The sequence below is a fragment of the Tubulanus polymorphus genome, chromosome 4 (assembly GCF_964204645.1).
Source record: "Tubulanus polymorphus chromosome 4, tnTubPoly1.2, whole genome shotgun sequence".
In the NCBI taxonomy this organism is placed as follows: Eukaryota; Metazoa; Nemertea; class Palaeonemertea; order Tubulaniformes; family Tubulanidae; genus Tubulanus; species Tubulanus polymorphus.
Window position 1 is genome coordinate 16,335,264 of NC_134028.1, and position 25,592 is coordinate 16,360,855.

Here is a 25,592-nt window from a genome sequence, read left to right on the forward strand (position 1 = left end):
TTTTTCATTCTTACCTTTGTATACGAAATATAAATCTCCAGAACATAATTCTTCTTAGTCTTCACTTGATAATCTATGAAATCTATCCGGTAAATATGTTCTGAATTTATATGTATTTCCTTTTAATCCTTCATATTCTAAGTGTATAACTAATTTATCTCCATATTTGTTAGTAACTGTATCAATATTTGTAAATAGATATTTCTTATGGATTGTTAATTCTTTTAACTTCTTAAATTTATAATCTACTGATTTGACATTTGATGTATCTTTTATTCTATCTAGAAATAATTTGTTGTTCTCACTGTTTGCTTGTTTACTCTCCATTTATAATACATATTTTTATCAAAATTTGATTAACACGTTAGAATTCTTTTCATTATCTCGTTCTCTTTTGTTTCTTCTCTTTTAAATTTTAAGTATTCATCTAAATTACAACCATAAGCAACTGTATGAATTCCATCATCTAATATATATCTTTTATCATCAAATGGGTTTAGACTTATCTTTTCAATTTCTTCAATAAATATTTCATGATCTTCAGATCTTAAACATTTCATCTTATGTTTTCTAACTTCTTCATTGAATATACAATTGATGTAATCTTTGAAATAAATATTCTTTTCTACTACACTTTTGGTTATTCCTTTTAACTTTTTAGCTTCATGTTCTTTAGTTTTATATGAATACATTTTAGATCTAATTCCTATGAACTCTATCATTTCTTCACCACCTAATTCATCTTTGAATTTACCGGGAACTTTTTTATTATCATCGCTAAACAATTCATGATCTTAAGGATAGTTACTGAAATCAAAATGATGTTTTAATGTTTTTAAATCATCAGTTATGTTATCAGTTTGTATCTTTAATATGTAAGAATCGGTATCAAAATATAATATTTCTATATGTTTTTCTCCAAAAAGTGGTTGTAATACATTATAATAGAATTCATACATTAGTAATTTTGATAATTCTAAAACTGATGCTCCAACATAAATTGGTTTATTAAATTTCATAGAAGTTCTTCTCATCTTAACTGCAGCTAAATTTTCATCAAATATTCTGCTACCAATGAACTTAGGATATGTTTGTAAATGCCTAATTCTTTTACCATTACTGACTAACTCAATATCATTTCTATTTCTAATATTTTCACAAGTATTACCATAGAATGCATTATTCATTGACTTGAAGAAATCTTTCTCGAAATCAGTTTTAGCTTCAGTTCTCTGTTTGGTGTTAAAATCTATATATTTTTCTAACCACTTAGATTGACTGAATGAAATAAATCTATGTACTTTTTTAGAATCATTCCTTCTTTTAGATAAAACTTTAACATTCTATAATGTACTACATAATTATATTTATCTTCCTGAGTTACCATTAACTTTTCTGTATGAATATTATTTTCGGGTTTAATTCTTTTTCGATAACTTGATAATTCTTCATGAGTTACAGTTTTATGTTCGGGACAGTAAGCTAGATTTCTAGATTTAAATTTAATATGTTCAGGATATTCTAAATCTACAACAAAGAAGTAATCAGTATCTGAATTATCTGCAATATCGAGAATTCTTTTCTTCCAATCAAATTTATCATTATTTTCATTCTATAAAACTTCACTTATTTCAAATACTCCATAAGGTTGTGGTTCCATCATTGCCCAACCATACAAATAATTTGCATCTATATATAATAACTTATATCCAGGGTTATCATTTACATTGAAATATCTATCGCCTAATACACCTGAAACTCCTCCTCTTATAGATTTTTCAAATAATAATAATAGATCTATATTTGTTAACAAATCCATTTTTATATCTGTAAATTTTAATCCACAATCCCATGTTAAACCTGGGCTAGAAAAACAATGACAAGGATCAATATTGAAATATTTTAGGTTTACATCTCTAAACCTTTCGAATATATCGGTTAATAATAATAAATCTGATTTTAGATATAAATCTAATTGCCCATGATTTTCTATTTTGAAGTGATTCCAAATATTCAATGTTCTATTATAGACTTAATCTTTAACATATTCATTTTTTAATTCATCATAGAATTGTTCTTTTAATAATTCAGTTATATTAAAATCATTATGATTTTTATAGAAAGAATATGGAATTGCGCCTTTATATCTCATTAATTGAAAATCATCATTATTTGGGTAATATTCTTTTAATATTTTTAATTCATCATCAACTAATGATTTTGATAAGTTATCTAATGAACTATTTAAAAATCTATATGAATCTATAAATCCTAGACACCCAAATTGGAATGATATATAATTCTCAGATGTTTAAGCTAACATTCTAAATTTATAAGTTGGTATTTTATCTTTTGATCTATTTGAATTTAATTTTTCTATTTCATTATTAATTTCTTCAATTTATGGCATAACTGTTTGATAAATAAATGAGCATCATATCCTGATAGATTATGAAATATAACTGATACAAAGTTAATTTTCATAGCTTGTAAGTTACAATTCTCATGTGCAGCGCCTCTAAACTTTCCATTCAAATGATCATGGTCTCTTACTTTTTCATCTCTAAAATTAAATATCTTTTCACAATAATAACATTTATCTGCAAACGCAAATTCTTCTTTATCTTCTTCTGTCATTATAATTTCTATATTTGTATTCAATAATTTACTAAATCTTATTTCATATTCAATTAATAAGTCACAAAAATGATTGATAACATTTTCATTTCATAATATTCACTTTCAATTAGTTCTGGATAATCAGATTCAATATATAACCCGAAAGCTGCAGCTGATTGATGAATCTTTTTAACAGTATAATCTTGATCAGTTAGTTCTTTATTTAATGATTCAAAATCTCCATATATATAACAAATGGAACTTTATTTTTGTAATCATATTTTTTGAATTCTAATATTTTATCCTTTTCATTTGGTAAAACTAATTTACAATAATCATGATTTTCACATAATTGTTTATGATTTAATAATGTACTTTCATTACTGAATTAATGTAAACATTTTCTACATAGATATATTTTATTATGGTGATCACTTTCTGTTCTAAAGAATAAATCTATTTTTTTAATCCACATATAATGATTCTCATAATATAATACATCTATAACATCGTTTGAATCATAATCTTTTGATAGATATAAAGGTTCTAATGTATAATGTTTTATATTGTTACCTTTTGTATTTGGTAATTTGATTAAATCAAATACATTTATCTTTATATTATTATCTCTTTCTATTTTTGGGATGTTTTTAATTATAACAGGATACTTATCTATCTTGTAATTATTTTCAAATTGTTTATAATGAGTTAATCTAAAACTATGTTGTTTATAATCTTCAACTGGGTGTAAACAACTTATTATAGCCCATAGAAAACATTTATCATCTTCATTTTGTACATTTATTACAGCATTAGTTTTAAATGGTAGTTTAATATAACTCGATGCTTCAATATCTGGTTCTTTATAATATGATACATTATTTTCATCAATTGGTTTTGATTTAGTTAATTTGGTTTTTTGACTTATTATATTTTGTGTTATAAACATGTAAAGTCATAAATATTATTTCATCAAATATTAAACCAGATCCTTCAAAATATTTCTCTTCTATTTTAGTTTTTACTTCATTATAACATTTATCTAATTTATCATCTATATGTTGTTTAGATATAATATGTTGTGAATGAGAATTTATATTATATATTGGTTTATCTTCAGATTTTATAAACTTTACTTAAGAAGATATACTAATTTTAGGATATTCAACATCAGTTATTATTTTTATTATTTCTTTCATATTTTCTAAATGTTTTTTATTTTCTTCTAATGTTTTTCCTTTATGAAATTTAAACTCAATAGCTGCTGGACCAATATCACTTTTAAATGCTTCGGTTATCTCTATATCGTTTTTATTATCTAATGAATTAATATATTTTCTTACATCTTCCATGTATGGTCTTTTATTGTTTAATTTATTTTTTTATGTTTTTAATTGTCTTCTGTTTCTTATCATTATCTTTATCAAAATAATCTTCACCTAAAATATCATTATTCTTATTTCTAATATGACTTTTAGATTTTAAATGTTCTTTATAATATCTTTTATCACTGAATGATTGATTACATGTATCACATTTGTGTGTTTCTTTTTCATTCTTTAATTCATCTAATTTAGTTTCTAATATATCATCTTCATATTCTAGTTTCAATTTATTCTCTAAATGTGTTTTAGTTTTATTGTGTCTTGCTTTTTGGGATTTATCTATATTGATATTACATGTTGGACAGTAGTACTTATTTGCTTTCATTTTAATATCAAATTTTTTTAAAAATTGATTTTAGAAGTTCAATGATTTATATCATGTATTATTTCAATCACATTTTACTAACACTTTTAATGTTTAAAAATCTAACTCATACAAATATAAATATTGAAATAATGTTGTAAATATATCTATCTATATATTCTATAAGAGCTTACACTTTTATATTGAATAATCTGTCAATTTAAATGTTATTCATGTTTATGATTATTTTAAGAGTAATAGGGGTAATAGGCTTTCAGGTTAAAGGTTGAACGGGCGGGTGAGTAAAAAATGAAAAACATGAAAATAATTACAATTTCTACTTGAATTAGGAGTGAAACTCATAAGAATGAAAAATAAATTCGAGTGTGTGAGAATTTATTTTTCATTTTTATGAGTTTCGCGAGTAATTCAAGTAGAAATTGTAATTATTTTCATGTTTTTCATTTTTACGAGCTCGACCGTTTAACCTTTGGCTTGAAAGCCTATTACCCCTATTACTAAAATCTATATATTTTTCTAACCATTTCGATTGATTAAATTCAAATAAATCTATGAACTTTTTAAAACTCCATTTGCTGATATTAATACTAACATTCTAACATTCTGTAATGAACAATATGATTATATTTATTATTTTGTGTGAATAGTAAATTTTCTGTAAAAACGTGAACTTTTGATATTTTTCTGATATTCGCTATAACTATCATCTAGGTAATATATCGGGACAATATGGTAGATTTTTAGATTTAAATTTTATTTCATCATGATATTCTATATCAACTTAAAAGACATAACCAATTGGAGCGTGGTCTTTTAATTGCGCCTTCCCAATCGGTTTTATCATCATTTTCAACTTCTGTTAATATGAAATCTTTTTTGGTTGATAATGCATCATTGCCCAACCATATAAATTATATGCATCAATCTATAATACTTTATATTCATCATTTGCTTTATAATGTCTATCTCGCATAACACCACTAATTCCACCACGAATCGATATTTCTAATAATAAAACCATATCGGGATCTTTTAATAGATCTTATTCTACATTTGTATATTTCAAACTACATTGCCAGGCAAAACCAATACTTGAATAACAATAAAAAGGATTAACAAAAATGATTTATTATAACTTCTCTAAATTTTTTAAACATATCTTCCAGAATAACTACATCCGATCTTAAATATCAATCAACTAATTCAACATGATTTTCCATTTCAAAATGATCCCAAATATGTAATGTTCTATTAAAAACTTCACGTTTTACATATTCATCTTTTGATTGATTCTAAATTGTTCTTTTAATAATTCTGTTACTTAAAAAAATCATCATGTGTTTCATAAAATGAATAAGGAATTGCACCTTCATGTCTTAATAATTTAAAATCTTGTTCATTTGGTTTATAATATCGTAATATTATAAAATCATTATAAACAAAATTCTAAAAGAATCTAAAAAAATCTAAAACAACCAAATTTATACGAAATGTTATTTTCAGATGTTTTTGCTAATAATTTGAAATCATTTTTTCATCATTATAGCGTTGTATTCTTCTATTTCTTGGTTAATCACACCTAATATTCCGGATAATTGTTTTATGAATAAACGAGTATCATATCATCATAACTCATGAACAATTTCGAATTCAAGATGGCTGACATTGATCACATGACCTGAAAGCACCGATCTGAACCGAGGAAAATTATTCTTATTCTTCTGTGTATATTTATTCTGTTATCCAGGTATATTTATTCTATTATTCTATGTAGCCCTAATTCATCTTTAGTGTATAGTTTGTTCATTTGGGCTGACTAGTTTCTGAGTAATGCTTAGTTAACTGGAGACACGAGTTTCACCAAAAAATCGTCTCAGTAAATTTCAATACTGGCCATTTAAAATGTCACCTTTTGCCTGAAGAAAGTTTAAATCCATCCAATGTTTAAGTTCAGTATAGCAAAGTTGGAGTGTATTTTTGGACACCAATTCGTTAACTTTTGGTTTTATCCTGATATACAATTGTGAATCATCTGCATAAAAATGAAAATCTAAATTGAATTTCCTTATGATATCGACAATAGGAAGAACGTAAATGGCGTACAGCAGTGCACCTAAAACAGACCCCTGCGGTACACCAAATTTGAGTAAACATGGTTCAGACTTAGAGTCGCCTATACAAACAGTTTGATAGCGATCAGTAAGGTAAGATTCTAACCATTGGTAGCAAGTACCTGACAGACCAATTCGGTGTTTAACACGAGCGAGTAGAGTATCGTGGTCAATAGTGTCGAAGGCGGCGCTCAAATCGGGCATAACCAGCCCAACTACCATACCCTGGTCAATTGACATCAAGATATCATTCTGAACACGTACAAGAGCAGACTCTGTACTACAACCTGACTTATAAGCCGACTGGTAAACCTCATGTAAACCATTATTTTGAAGATGTTGATTAAGCTGATAAGCTACTACTCGCTCCATTACTTTTGATATGAAATGCAGAGTAGACACTGGTCGGTAATTCTTGAGACATTCAACATCAAGACTAGGTTTTTTTTAAAAGTGGATGAATATATGCAACTTTATAAGAGTCTGGAAAAACACCGGACTCGAGACATTTGTTAATCATAACAGTAAACAAGAAAACTTTAACTTTAATAAATTATTTGACGCCTGCGAAAAAATGTAGAATTTCTGGGAGCTTATGTGGAATTGCAAATTTGAAATCGAAGTTTTAAGAAATTTGGGGAATTATGAGATTTGGCGATTGGGTAGATGATACAGTCTTCAACTGGTCTAATTTAAAATTGTCAACTTGTGACCGACTTCGATTCACTTTTGCCTCTAAGCTGGTCTGCAACTTCATTGCCTCCATGGTTGAAGAAAGAGTTATTTGGATGTTTGCTTCATCATGACGTTGAGCATATCGTGTAGCCAGCCGGCCCGGTCCCGGGGCCCGGTTTGGCTGTCACTCGATATCCTAGACTTGAGTCTGGGTTGAAGTAGACATTGTCATTTAAAGAACTAATTCATGTTATTCTGTATGAATTAACCGTGTGTCTTGTATTTTGTATTTTCTTATTTTAAGATTTGTAAGTTTTTTAAATTTTATCCCGGAATTTCAATGTAAAAAGGATCAATAAAGTATTGAATTGAATTGTCACCTTATACACATGCCATCAATGGACGCGGAGCCGTATATGACAGCTATGCTATTATAAATTGCTAATCTCATGAAACTTGCATACCCCTTATATCGAACATATTTTCTAAAACATTTGAATATTGAAATTATATGTTAACACGTTTTTATATAGACCGCTTGTAGCCGCCGATGAAATTCACGCCGGCCCTACTCAGATCGTAGATAGCTTCGTCATTCCACTAGCATCCCCATGTCAGGGTCTGACTTTTATATCAGACTTCCAAATCGTGTATACATCCGCCATTTAACCGAATAATCCGATTTACTTATCATTTCTATTTATGCCTGCCGCTCCTGATATGATCATACATCCTTTACTATTACAATACGTCTTCTTATGATATTCAATGCAATATAACATTTCGACGTTCAAATAGACGTCATTATATAATCACAGGGAGCCATTCTGCATCTTTATCAATAATATTTTGCCAAATAGCTTGTATGTGTACACATAAACCTGTGACGTTTTGCACATCGATTTACGGTTGTCGTTTGTAAAATGACGCTGAATGGTTAACATTGTTTAGGTTTCATAATGGTAACGTTTTATAAGGCGTCAAAAAACGGAATGAGGTAAGGTAGAGCTGCTTTTAACAGCCATGTAGGAATGGCATCGAGTTTACAATGCTTAGAAGGAGACTGCATTATAAATTTCGGTTCCTGAACTTCGCTGAAAAAGCTGAATCACTGAAACGCTGAAACGCTGAAATAAAAACGCTGAAATTTCAGGGAATTTCCGAAAAACGCCGAAATTTCAGGGAATTCCCGAAAAACGCTGAAATCGTGCTAGGTACCAACAATACACGTTTTGAAATATTTTCCGGGCCGGTGTCCGCTGCCGAGTCCTGAACCGTGTTTTAGTCTCTACCTTCGGTTACAGAGACATGCATGGACAGTATGTGTGGAGTATACTTCTAGAGGCCACTTGTTGGACAAATTAATTCGCTTGAAATCCGGATTTTTAATGCATACAGGCAGCATAATGAGGAAAACCCATTCACAAACCGTGCAAGCTAACTTAAACACTATGCTCAATATTCCCTGCAAGACGCAAAATATCTTATTTGAACGTTCATGTATAAAACATGGAGCAACTTTTCTTTTGTCAACATGTTGATGGGCGACGGACTATGTCACTATGGTATTCTCTGAAGGAGGTAAATTAAATTTGACAGCTAGTTATATAAATGATGCAGCTTTTGGACAAAAGGGATCTAACTAAATTTCTTTTTAATTCACTGTGGAATGGAATGGAATGGATTGACGCCAATGGCATGCAGTAGGCCCCTACATATGGGTCATACTGATTAGCGTCAACCAATTAATCTAAATCGGGCTAACCATTCAACAACTGTGAATAATTTATTTGCTGTGGCGTGATAATAATTAGTTTTTTTGAAGAAATGACATACCAACTGTTAGAAAAATGTACCGATTCTTATTTTTAGACTACTACTGAATCTATAAAAGGAGGAGTCATAGATAAAGTTGATTTGCTTAGCTGGTGACACTTCTTGTCAAGTACATCATCTCAAGTACTGGGTGTTTTGTAAGTTTAATTTCAGTATTTATTTACTAAGTGCTGTTCTCTCGGACCTCAGTGCTTTCAAACTAGGCCCACCCCATAGGCTATATAGTCCAGGGTGCATTAGCCACTATTCTTTTATATCCGACTAAAATGCACCTTTTTCTATTTTTAGATTCAGGCTTAGAATGTGCAAATTTTTTGAGATACTGAGAAATCAGATGGCACCAGTAAACTTCAACTGCGAAATTTGCAGCAGGATAGCTAACCGACACAATTTTTAAAAATAAAATGGCTATTCGAATGCTATTTCAATAATAACTTGATTCAACCAGAGAGAAATAAGTCAATTGCGGATGTACAGTACACCCACTTTTCTTCCCTGTTTCCTGGTACCAAATTTTTAGTCTTAAGCTAAGCGATATTCTAAGGTATACTAGTGGATTTCATTAGAATATGAAGCAATGGAACCAGAATTCTAGCCAGAGTTAAGCGAACTATTGATTCTGATATAATGTAAGAACTGATTTCCTTTGTATACTCTTGCAGAATGTGTTATGTTTTATTTCAAGCTGTTAAATAATATAGTTAGACAAATGTCCAATTATTGGATCTTTCTTGTTGACTCGTTTAATTTTGTGAATTAAGAGTTCCAGTCAACCACAATGTGCAGTGCCTAGCCTTCATCTACACTAAAGCCAAGCCTGTGTATGGGAAAAAAATATCGTTCGACTCCTATAGGCCAGACACATCAAAGCATGCAATACATTGCAGATAGTAGTCTCCGGCAAGTCGAAAGAGAAAGTAAACCAGGTTTTACCCCGTACCCTACCCGGGAACAAAGACACTTAAAGATTCCTTCCTCCTTGTAGAAATTGTAGAAATATGGCACCCAATTGTAGCAATGCTAAGTACAGTATACTATGACGGTTGAACCTTTATTAACGAATTTCAATGACACCGAAAATAGAATCAAAATAATCATTAGTTCCATGCTAGCACTTAATTTGGGTTATCAGGTTCAGCCTAACTGTACTTTCATTCAGCTACAACTTGCATGAGACTTGGCAATGATAAGTTGCAAGAAATCACCAAACATAAGAAAAAATATTGTGAATTAATATTACTGTGATTAAGAATTTATTCAAATGAAGTGATAACTTCATTGTTAGATCGTACCGGTATATGCACATAAAACTATGGCAAAAAAACACATCTAACAATCTACGCAATCGATCAAGTCGATCATGACGACGACCTTAAGGCATGTCTCTGTAACCGAAGGTAGAGCATAAAACACGGTTCAGGACTCGTCAGCGGACACCGGCCCGGAAAAAATTTCAAAACGTGTATTGTCGGTACCTAGCACGATTTCAGCGTTTTTCGGGAATTCCCTGAAATTTCGGCGTTTTTCGGAAATTCCCTGAAATTTCAGCGTTTTTATTTCAGCGTTTCAGCTTTTCAGTGTTTCAGCTTTTTCAGCGAAGTTCAGGAACCGTATAAATTTGGCCAGCTCAGCCTCTGTAACCAACTTAAATTCATCCATGTGAATACCATTGAATATATGCAACTTTATAAGAGTCCGGAAAAACACCGGACTCGAGACATTTGTTAATCATAACAGTGAAAAACGGAATGAGGTAAGGTAGAGCTGCTTTTAACAGCCATGTAGGAATGGCATCGAGTTTACAATGCTTAGAAGGAGACTGCATCATAAATTTGGCCAGCTCAGCCTATGTAACCAACTTAAATTTATCCATGTGAATACCATTGAATTCGGGTTCGTTCAAGACTGTAGTGGAAGGACTAGGATAATCAGTTTGTCCCTGATGTTGGTATATTTTTTTAAAAAATTAGCAAAGTTGTTGGCGAGTACAGTCTTGGAGGAACACGATGGTAAATGAGTAGTACGGTTTAGGAGGTTATCTATAATTTCAGACAACCTCTTAGGATTGTTATAGTTACTATTAATCTTATCAGCTAAATGCTGTTTTTTAGCTGATAAGATGAGACAATTTACAACATTTCTCTGAGTAAGGAACATTTCTCTATGAATTGAAAGTTTAGTTGCTCGCCATTGCTTTTCTAATTTACGGCGAAGCTTTTTAGCTATGCGAATGTCATCATTAAACCAAGGAGCGTGAGGACGAAGTGTAATTGGCTTTGTAACAACAGGGGCATGTTCGTCCAGTGAAGAGGTCAGAGCGGCGTCTAGCTCCAAAGCCATCACGCGGGGATCGCGAATATTTAACATATCCACTCTACTCTTGAACGACTCACTGAATTCACAGACATTGATATTTCTAAGTTTTCTGTAAGATATAATTTTTGTTAAAGCACACGGACGTGAGATGTTGACAGTAAAGTTAACTGGAAAATGATTGGAAAGTCCAATATCAGCAGCATTGATAGATCGAACAAATGAATCTTCAGAAAGGCGGGTGTTCACTAAATCCAATGTATGGCCCTTCCAGTGCGTTGGTACATTGACATGTTGACAGAGGTTGAAGGAATGCAGAAATGATAAAAATCTCTTGGCAGTTGAATCTTTTCGATCATCCACATGGAAATTTATATCACCAACAACTAATAATTTACTGGAACAAGCAATGGTTTCTTCTAGGAGATTTCCAAATTCAGTCAGAAACTGGGAAACAGTAAATCTATTTTTTTTCTGTTTGGAGGTGGGCGATAAATGTTTATCAGACGTATACAGTCTTCTTTAAAAATCAAGTCTATAGCTATCGCATCGAAACTCTTGGCATTTGGAAGTTTAACCTACTTCGGTTGCAAGGTGGCATCATAGATAATTCCGGCACCGCCGCCCTTTCCATTACACCTTGGTGAGTGCATTAAGTTATAACCAGACTGGTTAAAGTTGGCCTTCACAATGCAGTCATTATCGGTCATCCAAGTTTCAGATACAGCAGCAATTGAGACTGAATGATCAAAAAGATAATCAGATACGGCTAGCGATTTGTTACAGATAGATTGAGCATTGATGACTGCGAGGTTAAGTTTTAAATCAGATTTGTCCTTGACCATAAGCACATATATTAAGTTTTTCTGATTGACTAAGTTAAAAGTCTGTTCAGGAATTGACGGTCTGTTTGACATTATGACAGGAATAGCACCATTGTCAGCTTCACCATAGTAGAAGTAATTCCTTTTGTTGAGTTTTGATCCATCTCTACAACCGTGACTGGTTGATTGTTTGGCATTGCTCGATAGTTCATGCAATCTGTCATAAATTGGTTTTGATATTCTGTATGTTGAACTGAGTTCACCAAGTCCTTTAATAACATTCCAAATACTATGCCGTGCTGCCATCTTCATACATATAATCCAAATAAATTCTTCAGACTAAAAACACCATTTGTTCAGTAAAACCGCAAAGTTAACAGTTAATAAATGCATGTATAGAATCCTGATGTATTCACTGATGTACTGGTATCCAATGTCGTAGTCAAAATAAAATCACAGCTGAATAAAACTACTTTAGTCGGAGAGATACAAAACAGTGCAGCCACAACACGGCGTGACCTTGTATACAGCGTCGACGACTCTAAAATACTGGATGATGATCTGAAAGAACTATCCATGTGGGCCAAGAAATGGCAGATGTCCTTCCAACCTGACAAATGTAAAGTTCTTCGCATAGGCAAAAACCATCCAGACTACCTATACTCCATGAACGACAGTGAAGGCAAAACTCACCTTCTCAAAACTTCAACCCATGAAAAGAACCTCGGAGTTGTCATGGACCCATCACTGTCATTTGATACCCTTATTAAACAAGTCACCACTACAGCAACACGTATGTTGATTATAATTCGGAGAACCTTCACAGCCTTAGACAAAGACTCCTTTAAGATCCTCTACAAAAGCCTTGTTCGCCTGCACCTTGAATACGCCGCTAGCATCTGGTCACCCTACCTCCGGAAACACGTCGATAGCCTAGAACATGTACAACGCCGTGCAACAAAACTGGTCCCAGGTCTTCGTGACAAATCATACGAACAACGCCTCAAGGACCTTGAACTCCCATCCTTACATTACCGCCGAGCTCGAGGTGACATGATCCAGAAATATACATATCTGCATGGCCATTACAAAACTGCTAACGTCGAGAGACTCTTGCCACTGACCGCAAATCTAACCGACAGACATTCGAGGGGACACCCACTTAAACTTACCAAGCCAAGATGCAAGATAACCATCAGACAAAACAGTTTCACCCAGAGAGTTATTGAACCCTGGAATAGTCTCCCAAGTCAAGTGGTAATGACTGACACAATGGACTCATTCAAGTCGAGTCTCGACACCACTGGAGGGACCGTCTCTACACCCTGTTAACCGTGCACCCTAAAAAAGTATAGTCTTAATCGGTTTAAAGGCAAAAGCCTACGCAACCGTATTTGATGATGATGATGATGATGATGATGATGATGATGATGATGATGATGATGATTTCAAAAAATTTTAAGTACTTAAGGTAATTTTTTTGTTTATTTGATAAAATAGCTCTGAAAACTGCGGACGAAAATCTGTGTTTGCGTGTAAGAAACAGGAATTAAACGCTATATGACAATTTTGCGCAAGACGTTGTAGGGCACCGCAACAATGACCGGTGCTCAGACTTGATGAGGTGGTGTTATCAGTTTGTTTAATTTTTCTATTGCTACTTTTAGATCAATCTTACCGAAATATTTCTTGGACTCGATCAGCAACATTCGACTGAGGTCCATATTTCATTTCCTCACAAGCAAACCAGAATCGGATGTTTTCTTGACTATATTCCTTTTTTAAGTATGACTCAAATTCATGCCGCCCAGTAGCATCAGCCAGAAGCTCATTCAAACCAAACATCCATCGTTTTACGCGTCGCTCAGTGGGTGTATCGACCCTAAAAAGACAATGATATCCAATTAGGAGCCATTCTAAAGAATGCCTGTATGCGGGAAAGTTGTACCATCATACTTTTTTCAGGCTTAGTCCAACCGTAAAATGTTGCTGTGGCACGTGAATTGTGACTGCAACTTGGAACGATGGCGTGTGCCACTGTCTTTTAGTCTATAATAGATAACCATCAATGAATATTTTAGTAAGATTTCTTTTACTTAATAGAGAAGTGAATGATTAATAAGAGGCCCACGGTCCTTATACCTTCATGACGCATTAGAAGAGGAATGATCCAGTAATCAAAGTTTTACAGAAGTTTGGTTTTGAAATAGTTAAAATGGTATAGGCTATGTGGCGATAATGTTCATTTCTGTTAATATATCCTTACATGAAAAAAGCACATTTTCACTGCCCCAAAGATCACACTACATGAAAAAATTCACAAAGAATTGTAGGCTGCATCGTGCTGAAAAGAAATGCAAGATGGATTGCAACCCTGGCGAATACACTTGACTTCAATTTTCATGAGGGATAGATATTTCACCTACCAATATTCTTACACCTAATATCATGAAAATGGATCAATAATTGCAGGCAGTTTGGTGCTTGAAATTCAAGATGGCTACCCTGGCGGCCATATTTGAAAGCCGATGACCTCCATATACGATAGGCACGGACAGCTTAGCTACCCTGATCCTCAGACCAGATTTCGCGAAAATCCTTCAGGAATTGCGGGCTGCATCGCAAAAAACAAGAAATTCAAGATGGGCACCTCAATGACTGCCATATTTGATCACCAATGACCTTTTTTACAAAGGGGGTGGACATCTCGCCAGACCTTATCTTCAAGCTTATTTTCAAAAAGATTCATCGCAAATTACAGGCGAATTACTGTGTCGAATTCAATTCAATTCCATAGGGATTAAGGCCCATGCGATAGAAGTCAATTAAGATTCGAATTTTTAAATAACCAGCACATATGCCTACTCAAATCACATGTAATTAAGAAATTCAGTGTTTCTTAGTTTGGTGTCCCTGTTTGCATCGCGCACGTGGTTTATATTTAGGGTTTTCTGTTATTTCACAGAAAACCCTATTGATATCCGCGTGATTATTAGGGTTTTCTGTTATTTCACAGAAAACCCTATTGATATCCGCGTGATTATTATTATTATTATTTTCTTCCACACTATGTTTACCAAAAGAACATAGGCTTTGTTACCTTACCGCTGTTTCATATACAATCCATATAATATCGTTCACCTCACTGAGATCTACAAATAGCCCGCGTGTTTTTTCACGAATCATCGTTACAAAAGCGCTGTCGGGCTGTAAACATCGAAAATTTAGCCCCATTCAATGGGGCGACATGTTTTTCGAGTCGTCATCCCGAAATCAACCCGCAGGCCGACTGTCACTTCGATTATCAATTCAAGTATAAATGAACTAATTTATTGCCGCAGACTTCACATTCAGTCGCGGTCTTCAAACAGTGATTTTAACAATATCCCATTTTCCTCATCAAATCATATTACCGATACACTGGAAATTAACTACTTTAGATTTTAAAAGCACTGTCGAGCCGTAAACATCGACGAATCGACGTGTGTTACTACATCGACGTTCCGGGGATGAGCTGCGAGTTTCTCCTCATCATGAGAATCAAATCGAGTACAAATTAATTTATTACTACCAGTGATTTGGCTGCGGGTTTCAAGGAGTTAGTTTAACAATACCAATTTTTCTATACCGAATTAACCGTGTATTTACTAAGATAAATCTTTAGTGTACCGGGGAATCGTAGGCCTAAACTAAACAGGCCGAAGAGATATGGCGGAGAAAAGCTGTTATGTCGACGAGGTATCAAAATAAAAGAATATATTTATTCGGCCGCGGGCTTCAACCATTTATCAATACTCTATATTTCCTACAGTACATACCGATCATTGTCAAATGCATAAGGTATTTACTGAATACAAGTATATAGCACACTCCTATCCGTATGCTGGACTCACACTTGACATTCGGAGTAAGCGTTCGCTGTGGTGGAAAGGAGATCGTTCGCTGTGTCGCTTGAAGTGTTTATCGAGTTTTACGCGACCTTAGGGTCTGACTATTTCAGATGGCTGGGAGTCACCTTCATTTCGGTCAACGAATTATACATTTAGACTTCACCTACGTACCTAAAATGGCGGACGATTCAACTACATCTTCCGATCCGTCTTATTCTTGTCATGATTGTCATGATTTTATGGAAGTGTCAGCACTCATCAATGAACACGAAATGAAGTCAAGAACTACGTGGTGCGTATGGTGGAAGGACAAGTTATCTGAATATAGTGGTGGTATGTTTATCTTTTACCGTAATTTTAATGTCTCTCTACCCTCTAGTCTTGTTTTCTGTTCTATCTATCTAGACCTATAGTACAGTATAATAACTAATATGCTGATGAGTGTTGTGTTAAGAAAACACTTGTCGTGTTGACATATGGCCTCGCACACAGCATATATACACGAGTACGAATAAGCCTTCCTGTATGTACTGTTTTTCGATATGATCGTATGCATATAGGCTAATACATGCAGGCGCGCGTCACCGGAATTACAGATATTATTGGGGCAAACCACTTCAATTTATTTCAGCGAAATCACATATTCCGACATAAGCAAGGCTATTTTGAATGAAATATGAAGCAAAGATACCAGAAATTCAATCCGAGCTAAATGAATCCGAGACTGATATGGATCCGACATAGGCGGAGTCTACTGTAGTATTTACTTTCGAAACTCTTCTATCACTGAACTGCTTTTAATGTAGTAAGTATTTTATGTTCATACAGTCTGAAAGTCCGTCTGGACTTTCTGACTGCATACTTAATACCAAAACATATTTTTGGTGGGTGTGCAACATGCTTTTTTCTCTTTCACTTATTGCTTTTTGACTTAATGTTTTTGTCTAATACTCCATATAACATGTATATTTTTGATAAAGGTTATTGGGATCATTACACAGCACAAATGTGGTGCCGATTAGTTCACATAAAAAATATGCTAATTATTTGAATATAGGAACATTTAAAGTTGTGGAAAATTTTTGTCCATTGTAAATGTGTGGACTCATTGGCATATATATATATATATATATATATATATATATATATATATATATATATATATATATATATATATATATATATATATATATATATATATATTAGTATATAATAATTGGAGGTAGGTAATTTGATAACATCTATTTTCTGCACACTTCGGCAACAGGTGAGCTAATTTGGCCATTTTGGTTTGCTTTTTAACTTTTTACACATAATAATTTCTTATATCTTAGTAACCCGATCGTTGTAGAGAAATGTTTGACAATCACCATATTTGTATATCAATGACTTGTAATATTCACCATATTGTACTCATTGTCACCTAACATCATCTGCACCGTATGCACTATTAAAATGCTGTAAGGCCGTGTTGTAATCCAATTTTTTTAAGTCAATCAGAACTATGTACATGTTTATTCACATTTCAAAATTGTGTAAGTTGATTTATATCAGAACAATGTTTATTCAAATTTAAAAATTTGTGAAATAAAAAAGTTTGTATGGTACATATATGTTTATGGTTTTAGTTTGTATTTTTCTTCAAGTTGAATGTAATTTGGGAGGACTTTTTAAGGAATTTCCTTTTGGATAGCCGATCTCCTGATTGGAAATAAGTTTCTATTGGTCATTAATTTGAATTTCATTCAGACAAAAAATGGGAATTTTGTTTGAACGAATTGCGCTGAAGGACCGAGTTCGTGGAACGATTTACGGGATTCAAACCCAGTGTATTGGGCTACGTTACATCGTAGGTGAAGTCTAAATGTATAATTCGTTGACCGAAATGAAGGTGACTCCCAGCCATCTGAAATAGTCAGACCCGCGACCTTAAGGCTTTAGTATGGTGGCTGATAAGATAAAAAAACACGAATATGCAAATGAGGGCGACATTACGACAAAACGACAAAACTAAAATAACGCGAGAAAACAATGATTTTGATTTTGTCGCCCGCGACAATTCATTATTTTGGTTTTGTCACACGCGACAATTCAATATTTTGGTTTTATCGCCCGCGACAATTCATTATTTTGGTTTTATCCCTTGCGACAATTCATTATTTTGGTTTTGTCGCCCGCGAAAATTCAATATTTTGGTTTTATCGCCCACGACAATTCACTACTTTGGTTTTATCGCCAGTGACAATTCATTATTTTGGTTTTGTCGCCCGCGACAATTCTTCTTTTTGGTTTTGTCGCCCGCGACAATTCATTATTTTGGTTTTATATTTTGTTTTTGTCGCCCGCGACAACTTTTTGTTTGTTTTGTCGACCGCGACAATTCAATATTTTGGTTTTATCGCCCGCGACAATTCAATATTTTGGTTTTATCGCCCGCGATAATTCATTATTTTGGTTTTGTCGCCCGAGACAATTCATTATTTTGGTTTTATCGCCGGCGACAATTCATTATTACGGTTTTATCGCCGGCGACAATTCATTATTTTGGTTTTGTCGCCCGCGACAATTCACCATTTTGGTTTTGTCGCCCGCGACAATTCACCATTTTGGTTTTGTCGCCCGCGACAATTCATTATTTTGGTTTTATCGCCCGCGACAATTCATTATTTTGGTTTTATCGCCCGCAACAATTCATTATTTTGGTTTTGTCGCCCCGACAATTCTTTTTTTGGTTTTGTCGCCCGCGACAATTCATTAGTTTGGTTTTGTCGCCCGCAACAATTCAATATTTTGGTTTTGTCGCCCGCGACAATTCAATATTTTGGTTTTATCGCCCACGACAATTCATTACTTTGGTTTTATCTCCAGCGACAATTCACCATTTTGGTTTTGTCACCCGCGACAATTCATTATTTTGGTTTTGTCGCCCCCACAATTCTTTTTTTGGTTTTGTTGCCCGCGAAAATTCAATATTTTGGTTTTATTGCCCACGAAAAATCACTACTTTGGTTTTATCGCCAGCGACAATTCATTATTTTGGTTTTGTCGACCGCGACAATTCTTCTTTTTGGTTTTGTCGCCCGCGACAATTCATTATTTTGGTTTTGTCGCCTGCGACAATTCACCATTTTGGTTTTGTCGCCCGCGACAATTCACCATTTTGGTTTTGTCAACCGCGACAATTCATTACTTTGGTTTTATCGCCCGCGACAATTCAATATTTTAATTTAATCGCCCGCGGCAATTCAATATTTTGGTTTTATCGCCCGCGATAATTCATTATTTTGGTTTGTCGCCCGCGACAATTCATTATTTTGGTTTTGTCACCCGAGACAATTCATCATTTTGGTTTTATCGCCCGCGACAATTCATTATTTTGGTTTTGTCGCCCGCGACAATTCACCATTTTGGTTTTGTCGCCTGGACAATTCACCATTTTGGTTTTGTCGCCCGCGACAATTCATTATTTTTGTTTTGCTGCCCCCACAATTCTTTTTTTGGTTTTGTCGCCCGCGACAATTCATTAGTTTGGTTTTGTCGCCCGCGACGATTCAATATTTTGGTTTTATCGCCCACGACAATTCATTACTTTGGTTTTATCTCCAGCGACAATTCATTATTTTGGTTTTGTCGCCCGCGACAATTCTTCTTTTGGTTTTGACGCCCACGAAAATTCATTATTTTGGTTTTATATTTTGTTTTTGTCGCCCGCGACAATTTTTTTTTTGGTTTTGTCGCCCGCGACAATTCATTATTTTGGTTTTATCGCCCGCGACAATTCATTATTTTGGTTTTGTCGCCCGAAGAAAATTTTGAAGACGCTTTGATCAATTACCTTGATCTTTCGTTTATATTTGAATCTACCAAAGGCCCATCAGCATAAGAAAATTGGGTCGATCTGACTCCTATGACCTTTTTAGTGCCCAAAAATGTCAATTTTGGCCAGAATTCTAGGTCCTGTAGCTTCCTACTGGTTTGCCATTTCTCATTGCAAATACTGATAGATATTCTTTAGAGAGGGATGTTTTATACCTGGGACAGGTATTTTTGATCAGCCAATTATGACGCAATTGGCGGCCATCTTGGTGTCATCAGTACTCATTCGTAGGTGGGAAAAAGTTTTTCCACAATTAATTGATACCTAAGCATATTGTGTTACTACATTCAATTGGAAAGTTGTAGCCCATAACGTGTTCTATGATTTTGGTGAGTTTCAAGGTCATTGGTTTTTGTATGTGGCCATCAGGGGGCGTTGAATAATACAATAACTTAGTATCGCTATATTATATTTGTACCAAGGCATATTTTGTTACCATGATCAATGGCAAAGTTGTAGTTCATGACATCGTCTATGATTGTGGTGAGTTTTTAAGGACATTAGTTATTCCATATAGTCACCAGGGGGCGTTGAATAGTAGAAAAGCTTAGTTTTTCCTTATTAGATTGGTACCTAGGCATAGTTTGTTACCATGATCCATTGCAAAGTTGTAGTTCATGACATCGTCTATGATTGTGGTGAGTTTTAAAGGACATTAGTTATTCCATATAGTCACCAGGGGGCGCTGAATAGTAGAATGGCTTAGTATTTCCTTATTAGATTGGTACCTAGGCATATTTTGTTACTATGATCAATTGCAAAGTTGTATTTCATGACATGTACTACGATTGTGGTGAGTTTTAAGGTCATTGGGTTTTGCATATGGTCACCAGGGGGCTTTGAATAGTAGAATAACTTAGTATTTCCATATTAAATTGGTAACGAGGCATATTTTGTTACAAAATCATAGCTGCTCACATGTTCTATGATTGTGGTGGGTTTCAAGGTCATTGGTTTTTGTATATGGTTACTAGAGGGCGTTATGCATTGAAATTGTTAGATTGTTGAGCATTTGAAACCACTGCCCAAGTGAGCATGGTGTCCCTGGACCCCTAGTTTGGTTTTGTCGCCCGCGACAATTCATTATTTTGGTTTTGTCGCACGCAACAATTCAATAGTTTGTTTTTGTCGTCCGCGACAATTCATTATTTTGGTTTTATCGCCCGCAACAATTCAATATTTTGGTTTTAACGCCCACGACAATTCATTATTGTGGTTTTATCGCCCGCGACAATTCATTATTTTGGTTTTATCGGCCGCGACAATTCATTATTTTTGTTTTGTCGCCCGTGACAATTCAATATTTTGGTTTTGTCACCCGCGACAATTCATAATTTTGGTTTTGTCGCCCGTGGTTTTGTCGGAACATAAAGTTTTTGGTCGAACAGTGTGTTAAGGTTGTTTTGGAAATTTACTCGGTCTGGTATATTTTGGATTACTGTGTATGTCATTTGTCAGGACATTAAACAGAAGACGACTTAGGATACTACCTTGCGTGATTCCACTAGTTAGACCGTCTCACTCCAAGATGAGGCGTTCCGTTGATTTCGGTTACAAGTTTCCGTTCAGAGATAACTGCTGTGCCATTTGGGAGACCTATCATTGATACTGTTTCCTAATAGCCTGTTCAGTAATGGCTGATGTTGAGCCTTATCAAATGCTTTGTTGAAATCCACCGTTGAACAGGATTCTAAGACTGTGCAGAAAACCCGTTATCGCTGCTTTGCAGCTATATTTAGGGTTTTCTGTTATTTCACAGAAAACCCTATTGATGTATATGGTCACTAGAGGGCGTTATGTATTGAAATTGTTAGATTGTTGAGCATTTGAAACCACTGCCCAAGTGAGCATGGTGTCCCTGGACCCCTAGTTTGGTTTTGTCGCCCGCGACAATTCATTATTTTGGTTTTGTCGCACGCAACAATTCAATAGTTTGTTTTTGTCGCCCGCGACAATTCATTATTTTGGTTTTATCGCCCGCAACAATTCAATATTTTGGTTTTAACGCCCACGACAATTCATTATTGTGGTTTTATCGCCCGCGACAATTCATTATTTTGGTTTTATCGGCCGCGACAATTCATTATTTTTGTTTTGTCGCCCGTGACAATTCAATATTTTGGTTTTGTCACCCGCGACAATTCATAATTTTGGTTTTGTCGCCCGTGGTTTTGTCGGAACATAAAGTTTTTGGTCGAACAGTGTGTTAAGGTTGTTTTGGAAATTTACTCGGTCTGGTATATTTTGGATTACTGTTTATGTCATTTGTCAGGACATTAAACAGAAGACGACTTAGGATACTACCTTGCGTGACTCCACTAGTTAGACCGTCTCACTCCAAGATGAGGCGTTCCGTTGATTTCGGTTACAAGTTTCCGTTCAGAGATAACTGCTGTGCCATTTGGGCGACCTATCATTGATACTGTTTCCTAATAGCCTGTTCAGTAATGGCTGATGTTGAGCCTTATCAAATGCTTTGTTGAAATCCACCGTTGAACAGGATTCTAAGAATGTGCAGAAAACCCGTTATCGCTGCTTTGCAGCTATATTTAGGGTTTTCTGTTATTTCACAGAAAACCCTATTGATATCCGCGTGATTATTATTATTATTATTTTCTTCCACACTATTTTTACCAAAAGAACATAGGCTTTGTTACCTTACCGCTGTTTCATATACAATCCATATAATATCGTTCAGCTCACTGAGATCTACAAATAGCCCGCGTGTTTTTTCACGAATCATCGTTACAAAAGCGCTGTCGGGCCGTAAACATCGAAAATTTAGCCCCATTCAATGGGGCGACATGTTTTTCGAGTCGTCATCCCGAAATCAACCCGCAGGCCGACTGTCACTTCGATTATCAATTCAAGTGTAAATGAACTAATTTATTGCCGCAGACTTCACATTCAGTCGCGGTCTTCAAACAGTGATTTTAACAATAGCCCATTTTCCTCATCAGATCATATTACCGATACACTGGAAATTTACTAATTTAGATTTTAAAAGCACTGTCGAGCTGTAAACATCGACGAATCGACGTGTGTTACTACATCGTCGTTCCGGGGATCAGCTGCGAGTTTCCCCTCATCATGAGAATCAAATCGAGTACAAATTAATTTATTACTACCAGTGATTTGGCTGCGGGTTTCAAGGAGTTAGTTTAGCAATACCTATTTTTCTTTATCAAATTAACCGTGTATTTACTAAGATAAATCATAAGTGTACCGGGGAGTCGTAGGCCTAAACGAAACACGCCGAAGAGATATAGCGGAGAAAAGCTGTTATGTCGACGAGGTATCAAAATAAAAGAATATATTACTTTATTCGGCCGCGGGCTTCAACCTCTATAACAATACCATCAATACTCTATATTTCCTACAGTACATATCGATCATTGTCAAATGCACAAGGTATTTACTAAATACAAGTATATAACACAATCCTTTCCGTATGCTGGACTCACACTTGACATTCGGAGTAAGCGTCCGCTGTGTGGGGGAAAGGGATCGTTCGCTGTGTCGCTTGATTGAAGTGTTTATCGAGTTTGACGCGGCTTTAGGCCTACCGGTACTGAGCTTTACTGTCTCAAACAAACACAGTATAATTGTTGCGTTTATTAACGGACTCATTGGATTGAACTTCAAAACAAAATTTACGATATTTAGGTGGGTTGTTATTCAATAGGCCTACGACCAATCTGTCCGGATGTTAGGCCTACGCATATACATAGGCCTACATAGGCTAGTAGCCTCTACTAGGTTAAGCGTTCGCTGTGGGGGAAAGGAGATCTTTCGCTATGCCGCTTGAAGTGTTTATCGAGTTTTACGCGACCTTAAGGCTTTAGTATGGTGGCTGATAAGGGCCATGCGTAAAAAAAACACGTATATGCAAATGAGGGCGACATTATGACAAAACGACAAAACGAAAATAACGCGACAAAACAATAATTTTTAATCGCCTGCGACAATTCATTATTTTGGTTTTATCGCATGCGACAATTCATTATTTTGGATTTATCGCCTGCGACAATTCATTATTTTGGTTTTATCGCCAGCGACAATTCATTATTTTGGTTTTATCGCCTGCGACAATTCATTATTTTGGTTTTATCGCCTGCGACAATTCATTATTTTGGTTTTATCGCCAGCGACAATTCATTATTTTGGTTTTATCGCCAGCGACAATCCATTATTTTGGTTTTATCGCCTGCGACAATTCAATATTTTGGTTTTATCGCCTGCGACAATTCATTATTTTGGTTTTATCGCCAGCGACAATTCATTATTTTGGTTTTATCGCCCGCGACAATTCATTATTTTGGTTTTATCGCCCGCGACAATTCATTATTTTGGTTTTATCGCCAGCGACAATTCATTATTTTGGTTTTATCGCCAGCGACAATTCATTATTTTGGTTTTGTCCCACGCGACAATTCAATATTTTGGTTTTCTCGCCTGCGACAATTCAATATTTTGGTTTTATCGCCAGCGACAATTGATTATTTTGGTTTATCGCCCGCGACAATTAATTTTTCTGGTTTTGTCGCCCGCGACAATTAATTGTTTTGGTTTTGTCACACGCGACAATTCATTATTTTGGTTTTATCGCCCGCGACAATTTTTTTTTTGTCGCAGTTTTATCGCCTGCGACACTTCAATATTTTGGTTTTATCACCTGCGACAATTCAATATTTTGGTTTTATCGCCTGCGACAATTCAATATTTGGTTTTGTCCCACGCGACAATTCAATATTTTGGTTTTATCGCCAGCGACAATTGATTATTTTGGTTTTATCGCCCGCGACAATTCATTTTTTTGGTTTTGTCACCCGCGACAATTCAATATTTTGGTTTTATCGCCAGCGACAATTGATTATTTTGGTTTTATTGCCCGCGACAATTGATTATTTTGGTTTTATCGCCCGCGACAATTAATTTTTTTGGTTTTGTCGCCCACTTTATTAGCTTTTGAATAATTAGGCCAATTAATAACGTAATAAAGACTTATGCTTTCGCCTATTTTGGAGTCGATTAATCTGATATAGTACGGACGCGATAAAGGGCCTCGAGATGTCGCGTTCCAACTCGACAAGTCGCCATATTTATGTCGATATATCGCGATATATCGCGTCAAGTCGACATGAATATGTCGTCACATCGTGACGTTTTCACGTCAAATTTCGCTTCTTCGCCCATTTTCCACGGGACAAGCCATCATTTAAAGACATGTCTAAATGTAAGATGAGGACACCAGTGATAAGACGACTGAGTTTCAAGTCGTCATGAATATGTCGACTTGTCGCGAGGAAAGTGGTCGAGAGAACGAAATATGTCGTCAAAACGTCACGATATATCGACATATTCATGTCGACTTGACGCGATATATCGCGGTATGTCGACATAAATATGAAGACTTGTCGAGTTTGAACGCGACATCTCGAGGCCCCTTATCGCTTCCGTACTTCCGTATAAAAGTGATATTAAAGCGATCATTCAAGTGATCCTACTTAATGAAAGATCTACGGAAGCGATAAAGGGCCTCGAGTTGTCGCGTTCCAACTCGACAAGTCGCCATATTTATGTCGATATATCGCATAAAGTCGACATGAATATGTCGACATATCGTGACGTTTTGACGACTTGAAACTCAGTCGTCATATCACTGGCGTCCTCATCTTTCAGCAACGCCAGTCACATGGAGTCGTACGTGTTCTACTTTCTGCGACGCGACGCGACA

The 25,592-nt window shown here is 34.9% G+C and overlaps 1 protein-coding gene across 1 annotated transcript in view; it reads right to left on the minus strand.

Moving 5' to 3' along the window:
* Nucleotides 1-25,592, minus strand: part of LOC141903423 (regulator of G-protein signaling 7-like) — a 269,965-nt gene that overhangs the window by 57,194 nt on the left and 187,179 nt on the right. The window contains exon 12 of the mRNA XM_074791538.1: nucleotides 13,767-13,970. Coding sequence (XP_074647639.1) covers nucleotides 13,767-13,970 — 204 coding nt within the window. The remainder of the gene's footprint in view (nucleotides 1-13,766; nucleotides 13,971-25,592) is intronic.